The following is a 22,136-nucleotide window of genomic DNA, read 5'->3' on the forward strand; positions in this document are numbered from 1 at the left end:
AGAATGACTGCGTAAAGGTAGCATGATGTTGCAACTACCACTGCTACTAATTAGCTAATGGTCTTTGTATAGTTACTATCAGCCAGTGCTACTCTAAAGCCCTTCACTTATGACCGCTGACCCAGGACAGGCAAACAGGATTGTAGGACACAGAGCTATTCTTTCCTCCCCCAGGTCAGCCGAACACCAAGCAGTAGCATAGTGGGGACCCAGCCTTCCAGCTCAGGTGCCATGTCCCTCGCAATTCTACCTGCCATGATGTTTTCACCGCAGGTAAAATTCCAGTCTCTATTTGCTGAGCTTTGAGGGGACAAGAGCTATTTCTCAGGATAGGAATAGATGCTCATTCCCTGGTGGATCAGATGGTAAAGAATCTGCCTTCAGTGCAGGAGATGTGGGTTCAATCCCTGGGTCAGGAAGATCCCCTGGAGGAGGAATTGGCAACCCACTCCAGTATTCTTGCCTGGAGAATCCCATGGACAGAGGAGCCTGGCGGGCTACAGTCCATGTGGTCACAAAGAGTCAGACATGACTGAGTGACTAACATTTTCATGTTACAAATAGAATAGTTAGAAGACATTTTTTAATTTGAAGCAAAAACATTTAAGTTTGACTTGTATTCAGAATTGTTTTATTCTGAATTTATTATTTATTGGAGGCCTACACATCTACATAGGAAGAAGTTGCAAAGATTCTGCTTTTGGTAGGAAAATTTAATACCACTTTGATATATAGTTTTCTGGTTTGAATCCATATGTTGACTTTAGAGAACTAGAAATGTATTTTAGTGCATTTAATGACATTATCAAACATCCTTGTTTCTTTGGAACAGATTTCTAAGAACCTTTTAATGCTCTAATACAGGCCCAGGAAGACGATTTTATATTATATTGTCAAGATCATGCATAAAAATAACAAAAATTATTTTCTTGGTTTTTAGATATGTGGTTTTTAACAACAGAGGAGTGGCGGGGGAGAATCTCTTGGTAAGTAAATTTAAAATGACAGCAGCTTAATTTTTAAAGAAATCTAGTTTTATAACAAAAAAATACTCTTTTTGATTTAAGATAACTTATTATATCAATAATACAAGTTCATTGTGGAAAAATACGGGTAAGGCGATAAAAAGGAAACTTGTAAAACCCATAATTACACAACCAGGGGAGTCTTCTTAGTCTGTGTTCATCCAGATCTTATATTTAAATTTTAAAATGTTACGTATTTCTATTTTTTTAAATAAGGCCTTATTTTGTAACTCAACTTTTTATACTTACTGTAGGTTAGCGTCAACAAATATTTATCAACATCATTTTTAATGAAAGACACATTTTCTTTAAAAATTAACTAGTGCCAAAAAAAAATTAACCAAGAGTAATACTTGATTTACTTAAGAAATTTACTGTTACTGTGAAACAGATTGACTGCATGTTATATGCTTATTTGCATGCCAAAGTTTACATAGAGGAGATATTATTTTAAATCAGTTTTTTCCCCCCTTTTCTAAGCCCTAAGCTTTTGCTAGGATAGAATTTCTTGCATCTCTTGGAAAATCATCACTATCTGGTGTTCTACCCGTGAGTCGGAATGAGAAATATTACACTCACTGAAATTTTCTTGAAGCTTTTCAACTGTTAGTCCTTCACCACTTCAACAGGTCAAAGGCAATTCTATCAGAATAGAAAGAACTATTTTTTTTGAATCATTGATAGAGAATGATATTGACTATCAATAATTAAGTCATGCTGGAAATAAAAATTTACAATCATGTCACTATGTTGGTACATTATGAGAATTTGGGGGGAGAAAAGAGCTCTTGCACTTTGCTTGATAAATCCTGGAGGGGATCAAGATCAACCTGATTGCAAAAGCTAAAGTTATAAAGTGTTTATGGTCTTACTCCAGTTCCTTGTGAAGGTGAAGATTCCACTTTCCTTATTTGGTCCAGCCCTGTAGGAATCTCTTAGGTAGGTTTGTAGGTACTCTAAAAGGAAAGATTTGAATGTGTCACTGGCTCTGGACCAAGCCAGTCATTTCTGAGCAGCTCCTGTCTGCTGTGTGTCCTTCTAGATGCTTCCAGGACACAAAGCTGGGAAAGGCATGGTCTTAGCCTCTCAAGAAAATAACACGCTGAAAAGTAAAGGCCATTTGGTCCCATAAAATGAGAACAAAGGGTCTGTTTGTTCAGCAAAGCTGTGTTGTATGCCTATTAAATCAGGTACCTGTACAAGGCCATAGTGAAGAATGCACACATTATTACACACAGTTCTAACCCTTTCTTAGGAAACTTGAGTTGCAAGAGATGGTACATAAGTTGCAAGAGATATATAAAAATATACACAGTACGGTGCTAATTGTGACCACAAAAAGGTGTCTTACGGCTACAGAGATTAGAGGGAAGGAGTAACTAACTCCCGGGGGAGGTGGGAGAACATAACATCGGAGGTGGGTTTGAGCTGGATCTTAAATGTTATGGTATTGAACCAGCAGAGGGGAGAGAGAAGCTTTCTCAGCATAAAGAACGAGATGTTAAAGAGCATGGACAGCAAGTCCTTATTCGTGGAGGGATAACGATGGTGATCATTTTCTCTAATGTTTATTGGGTCCTTCGAATATATCAGTTATGTCTTTTCCTATTGATGTTCAGCAATAGAAACAACCCTGTGATTTATGTGAGGGTAGCCACCATGATCCCCATTTTCTAGATGAAGAAAATGAGGCACAAGCAGGCTAAGAATGTGCCCTCACCAAGAAATTCAGAGCCAGGATTCAGACTAGGTAGGCTGACTGTGTGCTTATGACGTTTGTGCTGTGCTCCTTCTTATTGCTCAAGAAGTGCTAGGAATTCTCCCAGAAACGGAGGGCCAGATTTTGAAGAGTCATGTGTAGAACCCCAAGGAACCTAGTGTTGAACCATTAACTCTTTCTAAAGTCTCTTTTATGGACGTATAATTGACATATAAAATAACCTGGTCATGTTTTAGAAAGAAAACTGCAGCAGAAAAGTGATGGAGGGGAAGGAGGCTTGGAGGCTTGGCAATTACTAAAGATCTATTCAGAGTGTGAGGGGCTTCCCTAGTGGCTCAGTGGTAAAGAATCTGCCTGCCAGTGCAGGAGATGCAGGTTTGATCCTTGGGTCAGGAAGATCTCCTGGAGAAGGGAATGGCAACCCACTCCAGTATTCTTGCCTGGGAAATCTCATGGACAGAGGAGCCTGGTGGGCTACAGTCCATGAGGTCACAAAGAGTTGGACACCAAACAACAAACATCAAGAACATAAGCACACAGTCAGCCTACCTGGTCTGAGCAACCAAACAACAACAATCCAGAGTGTGAATGTAGAGGTCGGGGAAGAGAACAGAAATGAGGGGGTTTTCTGGGGCAGAAAGAATAGTATTCATTGTATTGTGGGAAGTGGAGAGGAAGGAGTCAATGTCAGCATGTCTAGTTTTGCTGAATTGTAAAAGGCTAATATGGTGAAGGGTAATATTTGCCGAAATAGGAAATGTAGGAGAATTTACAAGATTTGAGTGTTATCAAAATGACAAGTTCAGTTTTAGATGTTGGGGATGCTTTGATGTCATCCAGGTGGAAATTTCTCGTAAACACTCAGATGTACTAGACTGGCTGTCAGAAGAGACATACAGGCTGGAGAAAGGCATCATGGATTATGGGTATACAGTGGAACCAGGAGGTCAGGAGTGGATGAGAGTGCTTAGGAACCATTGGTCTAGCAAAGGATAGACTCTTAGAACATGAAAAACAGGAAGGAGGAGAAAAAAAGATGAAGAGGAGGAAGCTTGGGAAAACTTCTGCCTGAGCATTTACATTTAATTGGAAATTTACTTTGAAAGAAGGCAGCAACCCAGTAACTTTGAGCCATAAATTTGCACCTACATGCTCAGTCATGTTCGACTCTGCCTGCCAGGTTCCTCTGTCCCTGGGATTTTCCTGGCAAGAATACTGTAGTGGGTTGCCATTTCCTCCAGGGGATCTGCCCAACCCAGAGATCAAACCTGAGTCTCCTGCATTGCAGACAGATTCTTTACCTCTGAACCACTGGCAAAGCCCCATAAACTTGCATAGATAAAAAAAAAAATCTCCACAAGAATACTTCAGCAGATTTTACAAAAGGATAATAATTAGATAATTTTTTTTTTTTTACTTCTAAAGAACTCACTGAGTTCTAAGCAGGAGGATAAGAGAAGCTTGGTCTCTGGCGTCTTTTACAGTGCCTTGGTTGAATTCTGATGAACTGATACCCCCAGCAAATATCTGTATCCTAAATGCTAATTTGATCTAACTTTAAAAAGAATAGGATATCAAATGACTTAAATGTAATGACTAAGATCATGGCATCCAGTCCCATTACTTCATGGCAAATAGAAAGGGAAAAAGTGGAAGCAGTGACAGATTTTATTTTCTTGGGTTCCAAAATCACTGTGGATGGTGACTGCAGCCATGAAATTAAAGGATGCTTGCTCCTTGGAAGAAAAGCTATAACAAGCCTAGACGGTGTATTAAAAAGCAGAGATATCACTTTGCTGATGAAGTTCATATAGTCAAAGCTATGGTTTTTCCAGTAATCATGTATGGATGTGAGAGTTGGACCATAAAGAAGGCTAAGCACTGAAGAATTGATGCTTTTGAACTGTGGTGCTGAGGAAGACTCTTGAGAGTCCCTTGGACAGCAAGGAGATAGAACTAGTCAATCCTAAAGGAAATCAACCCTGAATTGGAAAGGCTGATGCTGAAACTGAAGCTCCAATACTTTGGCCACCTGATGAGAAGAGCCGACTTATTGGAAAATACCCTGATGTTGGGACAAATTGAGGGCAAGAGGAGAAGGGGGCAACAAAGGATGAGATGATTGGATGGCATCACTGACTCAATGGACGTGAGTTTGAGCAAATTCTGAGAGATAGTGAAGGACAGGGAAGCCTGGCGTGCTACAGTCTATGGGATCAAAAAGAGTGGGACATGACTTAATGACTGATCAATAACAAAAAATGAAATATAATTTAATATATATTTGTACCCAAATGGATCACAAAAACGAATTGCCAATATTGATTGTTAGAGCTGGCTTTGATATTGAGAGCTCTTGAGAGCCTTTCTTCTTTCTGCCTTAGAGCTATGAACAATGACTGTTTCAGACTAGAGGAACTCTATGAGTATTTATACCTTCCCTGTTCCAGAAATGACTGAATATAGCCCAGACCCAGAGTAAGTAAGACTTTAGGGTAGTCATGATAAAGAACAAGAGATGAATCAGCAAAGATCAAACAGGGAGAGGAACTGACTCGAACTGAAATTAATCCAAGAGAGCTAGCGAAGGTGACATAGAATTTAGGGTAAGCCATTCTCTTAGGGGGGGAAGAAAAGCAAGAGGAAAAGATTTGCTGAAATAAGTTGGTGATATACTTAGAATTTACAGAGGTGGTTATGGCCCCTGCAAAGCAGAATAAGAAAGTAGAAATCTTCCAGCACCATATTGTCCTTATTTTTAATTAGTCTTTGCAAGATTGAGAGAAAGCCAGAAGCCTTGCTTGCTGGGAAATGAGAAGCCTGTGCTTTTCCCTCTCTGGGCCTCTGGGCTGTGGAAGACAGAGAGTCCCAGTCTTAGTAGACTAATCCTCAGATATCCCTGCAGGCACCCTCAAGGTGGACAGTGCCTTTTCTCAATTTTCTGCAGGTTGGTTTTCAAGGTCAGGAATCCAGGAAGCCAAGTTATACACAAACTTCCTCATATTAGTGATTACTTTGGGAACTGTCATGTTCCCAGCTTAGTTTAGGAATGATGATTTACAAAGAACTCAGTGAAACCTGAGTTTGTTAAAGGTTACACTCCCTCTCCTTTTATTTATAGGGTTATGCAGATTTCTATGTCCCTAAACCCAACCAGAAAACCCTCTCAGCCACTTTGGAACATATTCTGGGAGTTTCTCAAAAACTGAAAAATTGAGCTGCTGTATGATCCAGCAATGCTGCTCCTACGTATATATACAAGAAATGAAAATATTTATTCATACAATAACTTGTACACACGTATTTATAGCAGCATTATTCATAGTAACCAGGCTTCCCAGGTGGCACTAGTAGTAAAGGATCCATCTGCCAACGCAAGAGATGTAAGAGATGAGGGTTTGATCCCTGGATCGGGAAGATCTCTTGGAGGAGGAAATGGCAACCCTCTCAGTATTCTTGCGTGGAGAATCCCATGGAGAGAGGCACCTGGTGGGCTACAGTCCATGGGGTCTCAAAGAGTCAGACACGACTAAGCACACACACACACATTCATAATAACCAAAAGATGGAAGGAAACACACGTCCATCAGCAGACAAAGGGATAAATAAAATGTGGTACAGCTAGGTCATGGATTATAATTCAGCATTAAAAAATAAATAAAGTACTGATACAGGCCACAATATGAAAGAGACTTGAGAACATTATGCTTAGTGAAAGAGATAAAAGCCAGATAAAAGATCACATACTATATAATTTCATTTATAATTCTAAAATATTCCAAATAGACAAATCTGTAGAGATGGAAAGTAGTTTAGTGGCTGCGTTGGGCTGAGGAAGCGGGAGTGACTGCTAATGGTGGAGGGTTTCTTTGGGGAGTGATGAAAATGTTCTAAAATTTTGATGATAGTTGTACAATTCTAAATATACTTAAAAAATCCACATCTTAAATGGGTGAATCGTATGCTAAGTGAACCACGCCTCATAAAGTTCTTAAAAAGAAAAGGCTTAGGACTTCCCTGATGGTCCATTGGTTAAGACTCTCTTTTCCTATTGCAGGGAGCCTGGGTTCCATCCCTGGTCAGGGAACTAGATCCTACATGCTACAATTAAGACCTGACATGGCCAAATAAACAAATAAAAACAAATAAATATTAAAAAAAGAAAAGACAAGCCTCCTTCAAGTACTTTCCAGTTCAAGTTAGAGCTGGTTCAATGGGTTCGGGGGAGGGTTAACAGTGGAGCAGAAGCCAGAAAATACTTTTAAATACTTTGAGTGAAAGTCATTCAGTCATGTCTGACTCTTTGCGACATCATGGACTTCAACCTGCCAGGCTCCTCTGTCCGTGGGGATTTTCCAGGCAAGAATACTGGAGTGGGTTGCCACGCCCTCCTCCAGGAGATCTTCCCAACCCAGAGATCCAACCCAGGTCTCCCGGGTTGCAGGCGGATTCTTTACCGTCTGAAACACCAGGGAAGCCCAGAAAATGCTTTAAAACCACACTACTCCAAACGTGGTCTCTGGACCAACTTCCAGTTTTCAAACTATCGGACACCATTGCTAACAGGATGAGAGAATGTGAGCCAACTTCAGCTCCAAGCACTCTGCCGAGGTGAGCTGATTTTTTCTTTCTCATAGAAACACTGTCTGGGTGAGAGAAGCAGCGCACTGATTTACATTCTGACATCAGCCCCTTATCTCACCCTGGCCTGGCACTTTAAGTAGCTCTGCTTCAGGGATCCTCTAATCCAAAAAAAAAAAAAACCACGAAAAAACCCTCATTTAATAAATGAGGACATCTCTGGAGAAGTGGGCTGACAGGCCTGAGGTCGTAAAGCTGATTAATGGTCTTAGGGCAGGAACTCCGACTGTCCAGTGTCTTAACATTTCAGCTCTGGCTTTTGGTCAAGTCAGGCTGAAAAGCTGGGGGTTGAGATAAAGAAGGTTTTCGAAGAGAGGGATCTTGCCTCAATCTCCAATGCTTTGGATGGTTAATTAAGGACTCAGATCTAGAGAAATATGCGTTTGTTCCCTGCTGAGCTTTTCCACCTTGGAAGTTAATGGGGTAGGTGGGATTTAGGAAATTCACAAGGGATAAAGGACTTGCTGGAGGAGGAACATACAGTGCATGGCAGGCCAGGGCACAGTTCAGACTCTCACCTTCAGGCACCGCCTTTCCCATACCCAGCCATTGTGTGCCACCCACGTTTGCTCTTTCCTAAATGCTTCCCCAGATAGCCTCTTCTGCTACCTATCACAACAACCCCTGAAGGTCATCAGTCAGGTGTGGATATGAGTGTGTTGAATCCTTTAGAATTTTCTTCTAGTACTGATAGGTGCAGTTCAGTAATATCTTGTAATATCTCAGTATTATCAATGTTATGAGGTGGTATCACTCACTAATATCAACTCTTGGTGGGTGTGCAAAAGATTGTACACTTCTCTATAGTTAAACAGTTTTCAGTGAACTAGAGGGAAGTTGCTATATAACACAGGGCACTCAACCTGCTGCTCTGTGACAATCTGTTGTTCAGTCTTTAAGTAGTGCCCTACTCTTTGCGACCCCATGGACTGCAGCATACCATGGACTGCAGGACTGTGACAACCTAGAGGGGTGGGAAATCCTATGGACAGAGGAACCCGACATGCTGCAGTCCATGGGGCTGCAAGGAGTCAGATACGACTTAGCTACTGAACAACAGCTAAGAGGAGTGGGATGTTGGGGTGGGGTGGGAGGAAGGTTCCAGAGGGAAGGGATGTATGTATACTTATGGCTGATTCATGTTGTTGTACGGCAGAAACCAACACAACATTGTAAAGCAATTATCATCCAATTAAAAATAAGTTTGAAAAAGAATTTTAGGAATGGTATATCTTTAAGGAATAACAGTTATAATTTTAGGAGCAACAATGATGTGATAACCAGCTACCATTTATTGAACGGTTTCTTTGTGCCGTGTTAGTCAGTCGTGTTCGACTCTTTGTGACCCCACGGACTGTAGCTGGCCAGGCTCCTCTGTCCATGGGATTCTCCAGGCAAGAATACTGGAGTGGGTTGCCATTTCCTTCCGGGGTTCTTTCTGATAGAACCCGGGTCTCTTGCATTGCAGGTGAATTCTTGACCATCTGAGCCGCCAGGGGTTTTGCTGTGAGCTGTTTAGCAGTACTTCGTGCGCTGCAGGCAATCCCTGTAGAACTAGACGTTCCTGTTCCCCAGTCACTCTAGGTAGGCTTTGTCATTCTTGTCACTGCAGCCTCCTCCTTTCTTGGCTCAGCTCTCACCCTGGTTCTTTATTCCCTTTGAGCAGTTCCTTCTCAGCCCTGGCTGCACAGTAGGATCCTCTGAAGAACTTCGAAAAATCTCTGATCTCTGAATGCCATCCTCCAAAGATTCTGATTCATTTGACCTGGGGTGGAGTCCCCGGGTCTGTTTTTGTCCTAACGCCCTCTTTCTGTAGGCCTGGCTGAAAATCACTGTGAGGTGGTGCGGAGTCCCAGGTTTCTCAGGATCCTGATCTGAGAACTCCTGTCTGTGTGGCTGATCTGCTCTAAGCCACTAACAAACTGTGCTCATTTATCAGAGTCGCTTTGCAGCATGACTGCGTAAGCATGTGTGATAGCCATCCAGAATGTTGGCAGGAACACGGCATACAGGCTATCTTGGCCTCAGAGTTGGCCAGGATATTTCCTGGGGCCCTTTGTTTTGTGGTTGGTTATTTTAAATAATTAAATTCTCAGGCATATTTGGCTACCTGGTGGTTTTGTATGTCTATCCACGGAGGTGAAATGATTATTCACTGTAGAGCTGGTTTTGCTTAGAGATGCACATACATTTGTTTTCTCTGACTCCTTATTTAACAAACTCAGCTTCCAGAAATAGGGTCACTTTTCCTAAGAATGATTCAGGCAGCTCACTAAGTACTGGACTGGGAGTGGGTTGAGTGAAAAGAAAACAATACAACGACAAAAACGGGGAGAGCAGTTAAGAAGTGTCAACTAAAAAAGATGTGCAACTTGAGAGTTGTGAGTTAAGTTTTATTTGTGGCAAAATGAGGACTGCAGCCCGGGAAGCTGCATCCCAGATAGCTCTGAGAGACTGCTCCAAAGTGGCTAGTGGGGGGAAGTCAATATATAAGGTTTTGGTGAAGGGGAGTTCAATACCATGAAGCACTCATTTTACAAAAGGTTTTTTGTTAGTCATGAGGATCTGATGTCACCATGAAGGGATTTAGTACTTCTCTAGATATGAGGAGATGCCAGGATTGAGATCATAAAAATCTGTTCCTAAAAACATACAACTATCTAAAGTCCACCAGATTCCCTGGAGCCCAGCGTGCCTCACTCCCCTGCCGTCCCTCAGGGGTTGTTGCAGGTCAACAGCTATAGCAGCATGGGGCTCAGTCTCCGGAGAGGCAGCGGGCAAATGCCTTTGTTGTTCAGTCGCTGGCAATGCTCTTGGTAAGTGCCAATTTGTAGTTGACAGAAGCATAGTTAGTCCTATTATAAATGGATTATCCCTTTTGGGGTAGCCTACATCCGCACAAGATTTCACAGAGTTTATTTAAGCATCATCATATCAAAGTACAGACCTTTAAATGCTAGTAAGAAGACTGTAAAATGAAATACCTTAAGCTCTTGATGTTTACCAAGACATTAGAGTAAATGTGAAATGTAAGTGATTTTAAAAAAGATCTTTGTGTACCTTTTCCAGTTTTATTTTTTTCTGGGCAGAAAACTGAACTCTTTTTATGAGCTGGCCTGGTTCAGTGTAGGATATGCGGCAGGCATTGAAAGGTCCCGGGTTATGGCTTTTTCTTCAGATTAACAAATTAATCTGCTCCCAGAATAGCTAGGGAGAGTCAGGCTATCCGATTAACAGGGTGAATTTTAATTTTTTCTATACTCCCCACATTTTTTAAAGGAAATTTGCATTTTATAAAACAAATGACTTCTAAATCAGGACAAGAAAATTCTCTTTCGGGATAAGGAGAAATCACTGTGTCTACTTTTTGGAAGTTATGGGTAAATTAGATATCATTCATAGATAAATATAAAATATATGCTTTATTCTTTTCTGATCTATTATGTATAAATAATTTATAGTTAATTTTACTACATTATTCTCATCAAAGCTTTTTTTAAAAACTAACTTCTGACAGTCATGTACACACTGCTTTATTTAAAATGGGTAACTAACAAAATCCTATTGTATAGCATATGGAACTCTGCTCAGTGTTATGTGCCGGCATGGATGGGAGGGGGTTTGAAGGAGAATGGGTACCTGTTTACGTATGGCTGAGTCCCTTCCCTGTTCACCCGAAACTATCACAACATTGTTAATCGGCTATATCCCAATATGAAATGTTTTGGTGTTAAAAAAAAAAAAGAAAATTAACTCTAATAGCCATTTAAGAAATTACTATTGTTTCTCTCTGATAATAGTTGCAGTTGAACAATATGAATAATCTTGGTTTGTAATTATCATCAAATTATTCTAACTTGTAAAAATACTTATGTCCAATGTCTGCTTGAAGGTTATCTCTCCTTTAGATTTTTCTGCATTTTTGAAGAATACCTTTCTCATTCTCTTTTTCCTATAAAAGGAGTTCATCACTCAATTGAATCCTGCCAGGTCATTCTTCCTTCCTTTAGTGATTAGATGTGGCTTACTTTACCTCTGTTCTGGAAGCATGAAATAAGGCAAGGATTACTGCAATATGATAGTTGTTAGTAATAATATTAATAGTAGCCCCTAGCAACTGGGGCTTCCCTGGTGGCTCAGATGGTAAAGAGCCTGCCTGTAATGCAGGAGACCTGGGTTCAATCCCTGGGTTGGGAAGAAGAGAATTAACTAACATGCTTTATCTAAAACGATGTTACTATCATTTATTAACACATATATGTGTAATCTAGAAAGATGTTACTGATGAACCTGTTTGCAGGGCAGTGAAAGAGACAGAGACAGAAAGAGCTGACTTGCAGACATGGCGGAGAAAGGAGAGTGAGGCAGATTGAGAGAGTAGCACTGAAACATGAACATCATCATAGTAAAATAGATAGCCTGTGGAAATTTGCTGCGTGAAGCTTGGGGCTCAAATCCGATGCTCTGTGACCACCTAAAGGGTTGGTATGGGGTAGGAGGTGGGAGGGAGGTTCAAAAGGGAGGGGACATGTGTATATTCATGTTGATGTATGGCAGAAACCAACACAATATTGTAAAGTAATCATCCTCCAGTTAACTTAATTAAAAAGATGCTATAAATTTATATCTTCAAATCTGAAGAAAATTTCTGCCAATTTGATGTATTACCCCCCATAAATGTCTTCGCTGTGTGTCCTGGATGAATTCTTTCTTTAGTGGGAGTGAAGTCCTATGAAGAAAGCATACGATGTTTCCTGCTGGAGCCCTGTCAGGTAGTGAGAGGTTGTGTGATAGAACTACATAGTTTTGCATGTCTGAAGTTACCAGGTCATCTCACTTTCCATCTTGTGTGTTTCCGTGTAATCTGACAAGTGTTTAATGACTGTCCGAGATGGAGAGGAGTCATAGTAAGAGAGAGCGCCTCACATATATCACAAGGGCTGGGAGCAGGCTGGCCAGGGCAAGTTGGGATAGAATTGGGAAAGGCTGTGAGTTCCTTGGGATAACAGGGGCCAAGTCTGACCTTTTGTCTGATGTTTATTGAATTAGTTCAAGGCATTTCAACAGGCAGAGCTGACCTTGCAGGCCATGTGGCAGAAGTTTACACAGGTGGCAAGGGTATTGAGAAACTTAGCAGACGAGAGAGGGGCAGGGTCCATGGCCCAGAATCCATACAGATGGAGGAACACTGAAGCACAGGGCTGGAAAGGTGACTGGGCATATTAGGAAGGGCCTCAACAGGGGACTTCGTATTTAATTCAGTCGGCAATGGAAAGCTAATGGAGCATTTTAATCAGAAACTCTGTCCTGATTAGAGCTCTAGGAAGATTAATCTCGCAGTGAGTGGGATGTGTGATTATGGATGGTTATTAGGAAAGGCTGGGAGTTAACCATGTCAGAGGGTATCACCTCATGGTCCAAGCGAAAGGTACAAAGGCCTGGGAGCTGAGAAGGCTGGTGCCACACCCCTCCCATGACTTTTTCCTCTTGACACGTACCATTCCCATCTAGCTTACCTGATGGCTTCCCACCGCAGGCACTCGCATCTCCAACAGTGGCGGTGGGAGGGCCCCGAGCCACAGAAGGCTGCTGAGCCTGTACTGAGGGCAGACCAGGTGCCGGGGGGTTAATCTCCAGGATGCCTCCACCAGTGGTGAAGTTAACTGTGCGTGCTTAGTCGCTAAATCGTGTCCACCTCTTTGCAACCCCATGGACTGTAGCCCGCCAGGCTCCTCTGCCCATGAGATTTCCCAGGCAAGAATACTGGAGTGGGTTGCCGTTTCCTTTTCCACCAGCTCCCTTGTCACTCGGTTGAGATAACTTTGAGCTTTGTTCAACAGTTTTCCAAAGTGCCCCAATGGGACTGAGTCCCAGTCATGCACAGCCACAAACTGCTGGCTAACATTCCTGATTGCTTTCTACCCGTTCTGACTCACCACTCCCCTGCTCCCACTCACTGCTATACCTTCAAATGAACCACTCACCTTTGTCCCAGAGGCCTTCTGAGAGAATCTAATATACCAGGTCTCTACTCGAGTAGAAAGAAGGGCTTGCCTGTGTGTCCTGCAAAGATTCTGGAGAGGAAGAAGCTATAGGACTTGGAAGTGTATTGACTGTGGGTTAAGGGAAAGGAAGAAGGCAATGTCACCTACAGTTTTAACTAAGAAAATGCAGACATCATTCATAGGAAAACGGGAAGTTAGGGGAAGCATTAGTAATTTTCATGAAGAGATAAAAGGGTTTGCTTTGGGGCATTTTGAGTTTGAAGTACAGATAGTACTTTACTTCTAGAACTTTAGAATTTGCATCTGGAGCTCAGGAAGAAGGAAGAGCCTGGGGATTCAGGTTTAGTTGGAGCCAAAGGCAACAGGAGAAGGGGGCGGAAGAGGATTAGATGGTTAGATAGCTTCACCGACTCAATGCACATGAATTTGAGCAAACTCCAGGAGATAGTGAAAGACAGGGAAGCCTAGCGTGCTGCAGTCCATGGGGTCAGAAAGAGTTGGACACTACTGAGTGACTGAACAACAAGAGGTATTTGGTGAAGCTGTGAAGGTAAACGGGACCTCCAGGAGCTGAGTGTGGACCAGAGAATGAACAGATGCAGGCCTATGACAGAACTTCCGGAACTGAATCCTCCCTTTTGGGGTGGTAGGAAGAATGACGGGAACTAGCAGGAAATGGAAAGCCAGTGGCCGGAGGAGGATGGGACACAGTCATCATGGGAGCCTAGGGAAGGGTTGGAACCAGGCAGATGAGGCCAGAAAGGCTCTGTGTGTGCTGAGTTTCAGAATGCTGGGAGCTTTGATCTGTTAAGGGAGTGTAATTTCCTCGGTTTTGTCTCATCACAACAAAAATTTGAAGCGATGGACGTTAAAGCCCTTGGCAGATCACAGCTCTCAGATAGTGTTACAGCACAGTTTTATTTAGATAAAGGAAAATACATCCTCGAGGCCTGAGCGCATGCAGACCCAAAAGACATGAAGAGAAGAGGGAAAGAGAGCATGCACGTGCGGGAGAGAGACCCTGGCCTTTTGGCTCCTCTTTTTATATGTTTTTTCCTCCCCCTGGGCCTGCCCTATGTAATTGGGCTAGCCAGGAGTGCTGTTTGTTCTACCTGAGGGCCTCGATCCCGTCCTCGGACCTTCCTTTCTTCTATTTTCACGGGCTTTTCCCTTCCTTGTCTTTTAGCCACCGCCATTCTGGACTGCTTTTTTCTATTCTAACTACCTAACATTCCCCCCTCAAGAGATGGGAGGCCCAATTCTTTGGGAATAGGGGCATCAAGGTCTTTCTGGCTACTTCCTGCTGAACTGGGATGGCGAGGGGCATTGGGCCTCCCCCTTTTTCTAGTCTCAGGCCTCAGAGTCCTTATAGCGGTGTCCATCTAACGGTCAGTGATATTTTCCATGGTCAGTGGTAGTTTTATATATCCTTGTTGAACTTGCACTGCATGCTGTGGCTTGTTGACCTGGGCCAAGACAAAATGGATTCAGTTCAGTTCAGTTCAGTTGCTCAGTCGTGTCCGACTCTTTGCAACCCCATGAATTGCAGCACGCCAGGCCTCCCTGTCCATCACCAACTCCCGGAGTTCACTCAGACTCACGTCCATCGAGTCAGTGATGCCATCCAGTCATCTCATCCTCTGTCGTCCCCTTCTCCTCCTGCCCCCAATTCCTCCCAGCATCAGTCTTTTCCAATGAGTCAACTCTTCACATGAGGTGGCCAAAGTACTGGAGTTTCAGCTTTAGCATCATTCCTTCCAAAGAAATCCCAGGGCTGATCTCCTTCAGAATGGACTGGTTGGATCTCCTTGCAGTCCAAGGGACTCTCAAGAGCCTTTTCCAACACCACAGTTCAAAAGCATCAATTCTTCAGCACTCAGCCTTCTTCACAGTCCAACTCTCACATCCATACATGACCACAGGAAAAACCATAGCCTTGACTAGACGGACCTTAGTTGGCAAAGTAATGTCTCTGCTTTTGAATATGCTATCTAGACAATTGATAATACATGGAGCAATCATAAGCAGCATCAATATGGCATAATAAGGACTAGTAGGGGCATTAGTCAACTCCAAATTCCCATTGCCAGGATGGCTCAAGTGCCTTCTTATTCAGGGATCAGAAGATCTATCTCCTGTCTGTTTTGAAGTACAACCCCTGCCAAGCCGTTGGCTCTTTAGAGCTGTCCTGAGAAATCTTATCCCTAGAAACTAGATTTTGGGGGTGTTCATTAGAATGGCACTCATTTGCAGTCCTGAATAGGTATCTGAGATCTCTGGGGGCTCACAGGTGTATTGAGTATCCTCTTCTGTTTTCTTCCACGGCTTGACTCATGAGTAGGAGTCATGTCCTGGTACTTTGACTGCTGTAGGGGTAGAAAGTATTACAGGGTAGGGGCCCTTCTATGTGGGCTGGAGTTGAGCCTTTGGGGACCCATCTTTCCAGACTTTAATTAGGACTTGAGTCCCTGGAGCATATAGTGGTGACTTGTTAGAATCTTTTGGGTCCTGGTTCACACCCCACAAGCGTATATCCTGTTGGAATTGACCAATGGCCATGGTATAAGACTGGGGAGTCTGAGCCTCTGGATCTAGGAAGAGGTCATTGACATAAACAAAAGGTCTCCCATATAGCATCGCATAAGGACCAAGACCAACCTTTTCCTTAGGGGCAGTATGGATGTGGAGGAGAGCTACTGGTATGGAAGCTCCTTTCCATCCCAGGGAGGTCTCCTGGGTTATCTTTTTTATCACTGATTTTAAGAATTGATTGGCTCTTTCTACTTTTCCTGAAGACTGAGGGCTCCAGGTACAATGGAGATAATAAGTAATGCCCAGTGCTTTAGAGACACCTTGGGTGACCTTAGAAGTAAATGATGTCCCACTGTCACTTTGTGATGACCTGGGCAGACCAAATCTTGGAATGATTTCATGGAGCAGATTTTTTATCACTTCCTCAGCCCTCTCAGCCTGGGTGGGAAAGCCTTCAGTCTATCCTGTGGATATATCTATCATGACTAATAGGTATTTATACCCTGGAGGAACTGGCATCTGAGTGAAGTCCATCTGCCAGTCCTCTCCTGGGTGGGTCCCACGTCGTTGGACGGGCTGGGCCAGCTGGGGTCTTTGAGCTCCTTGGGTGTTGTTAAATTGGCAAGTGAGGTAAGAGGAGACCACTTGCCTTATAGTCATTTGGAAGCCTGTTCTTCTGAAAGACCTTTCTAGTAATCTTTGGAGGGTCTTTTCCCCTAAATGAGTGGTGGCATGTAAGCAGTTAACCAACTTCCATTGGAGGTTCTGAGGCAGAAAAAGGAGTCCCTCCTTTTGGAACCACCCCATATGATCTTCTTGAAAGCTCTCACTCATAGTTTATGAGTCTCACCTTCAGTATATGAAGGAGTTTCTGGCAAATTAGTCTGCGGAACTAAGGTGGCAACGCCTATTAGGTCATTGTTCTGTAATGCTGCTCTCCTACCTGCCTGATCAGCTGCTTGGTTCCTCCGTGCCACTCCATGCTCCCTTTTCGGCGTCCTTTACAGTGGGAGACTGAAACCTCAGTGGGCAGATGGACCACCTCCAAGTCTAAGGATTTGATCACCATATTTGATTGGGGACCCTCAGGTGGTCAAGTGGCCTCTTTCTTTCCAAATAGCAGCATGTGCATGTAGCACCAGAAAGGGATACTTGAAGTCAGTGTAAATGGCTACTCTTTCTTTCTCCCAGCTCTAAAGCTAGAGTCGGGGCTATGAGCTTAGCTAATTGGGCTGAAGTACCTGGTAGCAAAGGTTTAGCCTCTATGGCCTCAAAATTGGAGACTACTGCATATCTAGCTCTTCTTTTTCCGTCCAAGACAAAGCTGCTTCCATCAGTGTACCAGATTTCCTCAGGATTGGTCAGAGGATCTTCTGACAATCCCTCTTGGGGTTTTGTCCTTTGGTCCAAGGTTTCTAGGCAAGAGTGAAAGGGGGAGAGCCCTCAGGGGTAGGCAGGAGGGTGGCTGGGTTAAGAACCTCACAAGGGGATATAGTGAGGCCTGGATTTTCCATCAGCACTACTTGATATCTGAGGATTCTTTGATCAGTTCAGTTCAGTTCAGTCACTCAGTCATGCCCGACTCTTTGTGACCCCATGAATCACAGCATGCCAGGCCTCCCTGTCCATCACTAACTCCTGGACTTCACTCAAACTCATGTCCATCGAGTCGGTGATGCCATCCAGCCATCTCATCCTCTGTTGTCCCCTTCTCCTCCTGCCCCCAATCCCTCCCAGCATCAAAGTCTTTTCCAATGAGTCAACTCTTCGCATGAGGTGGCCAAAGTATTGGAGTTTCAGCTTCAGCATCAGCCCTTCCAATGAGCACCCAGGACTGATCTCCTTTAGGATGGACTGGTTGGATCTCCTTGCAGTCCAAGGGACTCTCAAGAGTCTTCTCCAACACCACAGTTCAAAAGGATCAATTCTTTGGCGCTCAGCCTTCTTCACAGTCCAACTCTGGTCCACACAGTCAAAGGCTTTGTCATAGTCCATAAAGCAGAAATAGATGTTTTTCTGGAACTCTCTTGCTTTTTCCATGATCCAGTGGATGTTGGCAATTTGATCTCTGGTTCCTCTGCCTTTTCTAAAACCAGCTTGAACATCAGGAAGTTCTCGGTTCACATATTGCTCAAGCCTGGCTTGGAGAATTTTGAGCATTACAGAACAGCTCCAAGGCACTGTCAAAAGACAGAAGAGTGAGTGCTTCCCCCGTGGTTGGGATGATCCTCCCACTCATTAGCATATGAATTCACCCAGCTTGCAAAACCTAGCCAGACCAATTCCTTTGGTGGAGGCACTTGACCTCTGCAATGGTCCACACTCTGAAGAGTGTACTTCTCTCTGAATCCTAACAAATCCACCTCTCACCTATCTCTGTGTCTCTCACTGAATTTTTGCAATGAGACATCAGAGCCTGAGCTTCATTAGGTCCTGAAGCCACTCATCATGGGTTTTGGCCAGGCTTAAGTCCCAGGAGAGAGGAGCTGAAGGATGGGAGGAAAAAGCAGAAGAAAAAACGTGCCAAGGAATCCCCTTCATAGCCTGCTGGAAAATCTGCTGAATACCTGACCTGTGCTCACAGTTTTCATTGGCTTGATCCTTGGCACAAAGAAGATTAAGGACAGAAGAACCCCCACCACCTTGGGTAACAGCTACTGGGGCTCAGCAGAGAGTGGAGCCTTAGGGACATACTGAGAAGTAGCCTCTCCAGAGTCCCTACTTGTGCCCACTGCCGCTCGCCTGTTCGTGGCGGGGTTTGAGCAAACAAGAAACGAGAGATTTTAAAGGAATAAAGATTTTGTTAGGCATATGTCCCTCCAGCCATAGCACCGAGGGCCTCCTACCTTAACCGGAGGTCTTCTGGAATCTGAGACAGCCATGTGAGCTTTCTGCTGAGTTAGTTTTTCCCTGTTCCGGTTTCCAGCACGCTGGGCTTCTTGTCACTTCCCCTGCACTGGGTTTTCTTCACGTTCTGCTTCCACCATGGGAGCTTTTGCTGAGTTGGGCTCCTGCTTTGCTTGGCCTCCTCTTTGCAGGGGTCCGCGTCCAGGTTGTTTCAGCCAGGTTAAATAGATGTTAGGGGAGTGTGTAATTTCCTCGGTTCTGTCTCATCACAACAAAAATGTGAAGCGATGGACGTTAAAGCCCTCGGCACGTCACAGCTCTCAGACAGTGTTGCAGCTCAGTTTTATTTAGAAAATAAAGGAAAATACATCCTCAAGGTGTGAGGGCATGCCAACCCAAAAGATGCGACGTGAAGAGAGAGAGGGCGCGTGCGCGGGAAAGAGAGCGAAAGAGAGCATGTGCTCTCAGGAGAGAGACCCCTGGCCCTTTGGCTCCTCTTCTTATGTTTCTTACCACCCCCCAACCCCCACCCCCCGGGCCGTCCTATGTAAATTGGGCTAGCCAGGAGTGCTATTTGTTTTACCTGAGGTCCTCAGACCTTCCTTTGTTCTATTTTCGCGGGCTTTTCCCTTCCTTGTCTTTCAGCCACCGCCCTTCTGAACTCCTTTTTCCTATTCTAACTAGCTAACATTTCCACACCAGCGTTATTGGTTTCCAACTCAGTGTAATCCATTTGGGAGAAAAACATTAAGGGAAAGAGAAGCTCCTATCTCTGAGGGTCCCAGATAATCGATTTGCTTATTAAACATCTCATGGAATCCTAGTGCTTTATGATAACTAGTTTACTTACTACAAACGTAAACCCTGAGCTTTGCTACTTTGTGACTTTTGGTAAATTACCCAACCTTACTGAGCTTTGGGTTTCCCACTTGTAAATAAGGAAACAGCTGTTATCCACAGGCATTCCTGGCACTAAGATCCTAATAATTTTCCCTGGCCATTTTTAACCATCCCTAACTCTGTGTGCAGAGAAGGCGATGGCACCCCACTCTAGTACTCTTGCCTGGAAAATACCATGGACTGAGGGGCCTGGTGGGCTGCAGTCCATGGGGTTGCTAGGAGTCGGACCCGACTGAGCGACTTCACTTTCACTTTTCACTTTCATGCATAGGAGAAGGAAATGGCAACCCACTCCAGTTTTCTTGCCTGGAGAATCCCTGGGACGGGGGAGCCTGGTAGGCTGCTGTCTATGGGGACGCACAGAGTCAGACACGACTGAAGTGACTTAGCAGCAGCAGCAGCAGCAGCAACTCTGTGTGTGCTTTCCTGGTGGCTCAGTGGTAAAGAATCTGCCTGCAGTGCAGGAGATGTGGATTCAATCAGGAAGATCCTCTTGGAGAAGGAAATAGCAACTCATTCCAATATTCTTGCCTGGAGAATTCCATGGACAGAGGAGCTTGGTGGGCTACAGACCATGGGGTTGCAAAGAGTCAGGCATGAGATTAAACCACCACCACCAACTCTGTGTGTATGTTCATGTTTCTGTGTGTGCAAGTGTGTATACACATGTATACACTTACTTCACTTGAAGCCTGCATAACAAGAATATGTGTTGGTAACTGTTTATATTAAATAATACAGAAAATTTAAAGCTATGCAGTGTGAATAAACACAAATACAGTAAAAATGCTAAAGGATATTTTTTTCACCTGAATTTTTGTGACAAATTCTGCAGTTACTATGAATAAGCATGGTAGTAGACATTGGTCTGTTTAGATTTTACATTGAATTTGTGCCCCTCAAATGCATTTAATCACAAAGTATTTTTGGAAGTATCTCAGCTTCATCGTGTATTAGCTGTTCTTGAGTTTACAGGAATTATTTAACCTCTCTAAACTCAATTTTCTATTAATAACTCAGTTTCCTAAATAGGATCTGCCTTGGGGTTTTGTGGGCACAAATTTAATTATTCAATAAGTGTTAGCCATTGTAAATCCTGTGAGGTTAACATTTGTCTTTTGGAGAGTTTTATATTTGCAGATCTCAAAAAGATGGTAGTAGGAAATAGGAGTGTTTTAACCTTGAGTTTAGTTGCAGGGATCAGTGAAAATTGAAGTTTCCTCAGACTACGCATTAGTGATTGAATGGTGGGTGACACATAATCTTCCAGTCATATTTTATTGGAATATTACCATCCGGGTTGTACAGATAACTGGTTTTGGCTTTTTTATTAGGGCAATGTTACCAGATTTATCTCTTTGTTGTTAAGTTTCTAGTTATTTTATCTCATGCATACTTTATTCATGCACACACTCTCACATACATTGTACAGACAGGATTGCCCTCTGCTCCCAGATCTCAAATAAAGCATCTGTGAAGCTTTTCTGCTGGAAACAGAGCCCTTATTGATGGAGTTCACATGAAAATCATTTGTTTTAATGCATTATGTATTGAGGCATAATCAGCTTTACATATTTTAACATTTTAAGTGTCTGTTTTCAGTGTAGCGCAGCTGGGGTTATATGGAAGTCTTATTGAAAAAGAAAATATCTAATTAATAAAGCAGACTGCATGTTGCTTGATCTAGAGTGAAGGCAGTGTCAGAAAAAAAATCACACTCCTTCACTGGTAGACAGCATTCAGGTTATACCTGAGCAGGAAGGAGTTACAGTTTAGATTTTTTTGTGGATTATTGAAAACCTTTTTTGTTTGCTTGATTGTGTTGTTTTTTTTTTTTAGTAAGAATTACTTTGGGGCTTGCCCAGTGGCCCAGTGGTAAAGAATATGCTTGCCAGTGCAGGAGACAAGGGTTTGATCTGTGGTCCAGGAAGATCCCACATGCCATGAAACAGCTAACTGCCGCCGTATGCTGTAGCTACTGAAGCCTGCACGCACGTAGAGCCTAGCTGGAGTAGCGCCTGCTTGCCACAACTAGAAAAAAGCCTATGCAGCAATGAAGACCCAGCACAGCCAAAAATATAAATAAATAAATAAAATTATATATTAAAAAAATAATTGCTTTGGCATTGTCAGGCCTAAATTGTTGTTGGTTTCCTATAAAAAAGTATCGTTCTCCACTTTTTCTTCCTAAATTGACTCTGTTCTTTAGTTAGAGACACATTTGAATAGAGTATTGCATATCTGTCTAATTTAAGGTATTTATATTGGTCTTGTCCCATTTCCCTCCAGACTTCCTTGTGTGATTAGAGTCTTTTGTTAGTGCCAACTCGGGTAGTACTGACTCTAAATGGCATAAATTTGAACTGCAAGACAGAAAATGGAAAATTATCCTGACTCATATAGTGTGTGACTTTTTGCTCTTTTTTACGTTTCTGTGTTACACAAATGATTCCCCTCCCAATTTTA

The 22,136-nt window shown here is 43.1% G+C and overlaps 1 protein-coding gene across 1 annotated transcript in view; it reads left to right on the forward strand.

Annotated features, from left to right (window-relative positions):
* The window catches only part of ABHD3 (abhydrolase domain containing 3, phospholipase), a 49,790-nt gene that overhangs the window by 17,226 nt on the left and 10,428 nt on the right, over positions 1-22,136 (forward strand). Inside the window, exon 4 of the mRNA XM_061399793.1 lies at positions 941-986. Within this exon, the coding sequence (XP_061255777.1) occupies positions 941-986 (46 nt within the window). The remainder of the gene's footprint in view (positions 1-940; positions 987-22,136) is intronic.

This window comes from Bos javanicus, chromosome 24 (genome assembly GCF_032452875.1).
Source record: "Bos javanicus breed banteng chromosome 24, ARS-OSU_banteng_1.0, whole genome shotgun sequence".
Taxonomy (NCBI): domain Eukaryota; kingdom Metazoa; phylum Chordata; class Mammalia; order Artiodactyla; family Bovidae; genus Bos; species Bos javanicus.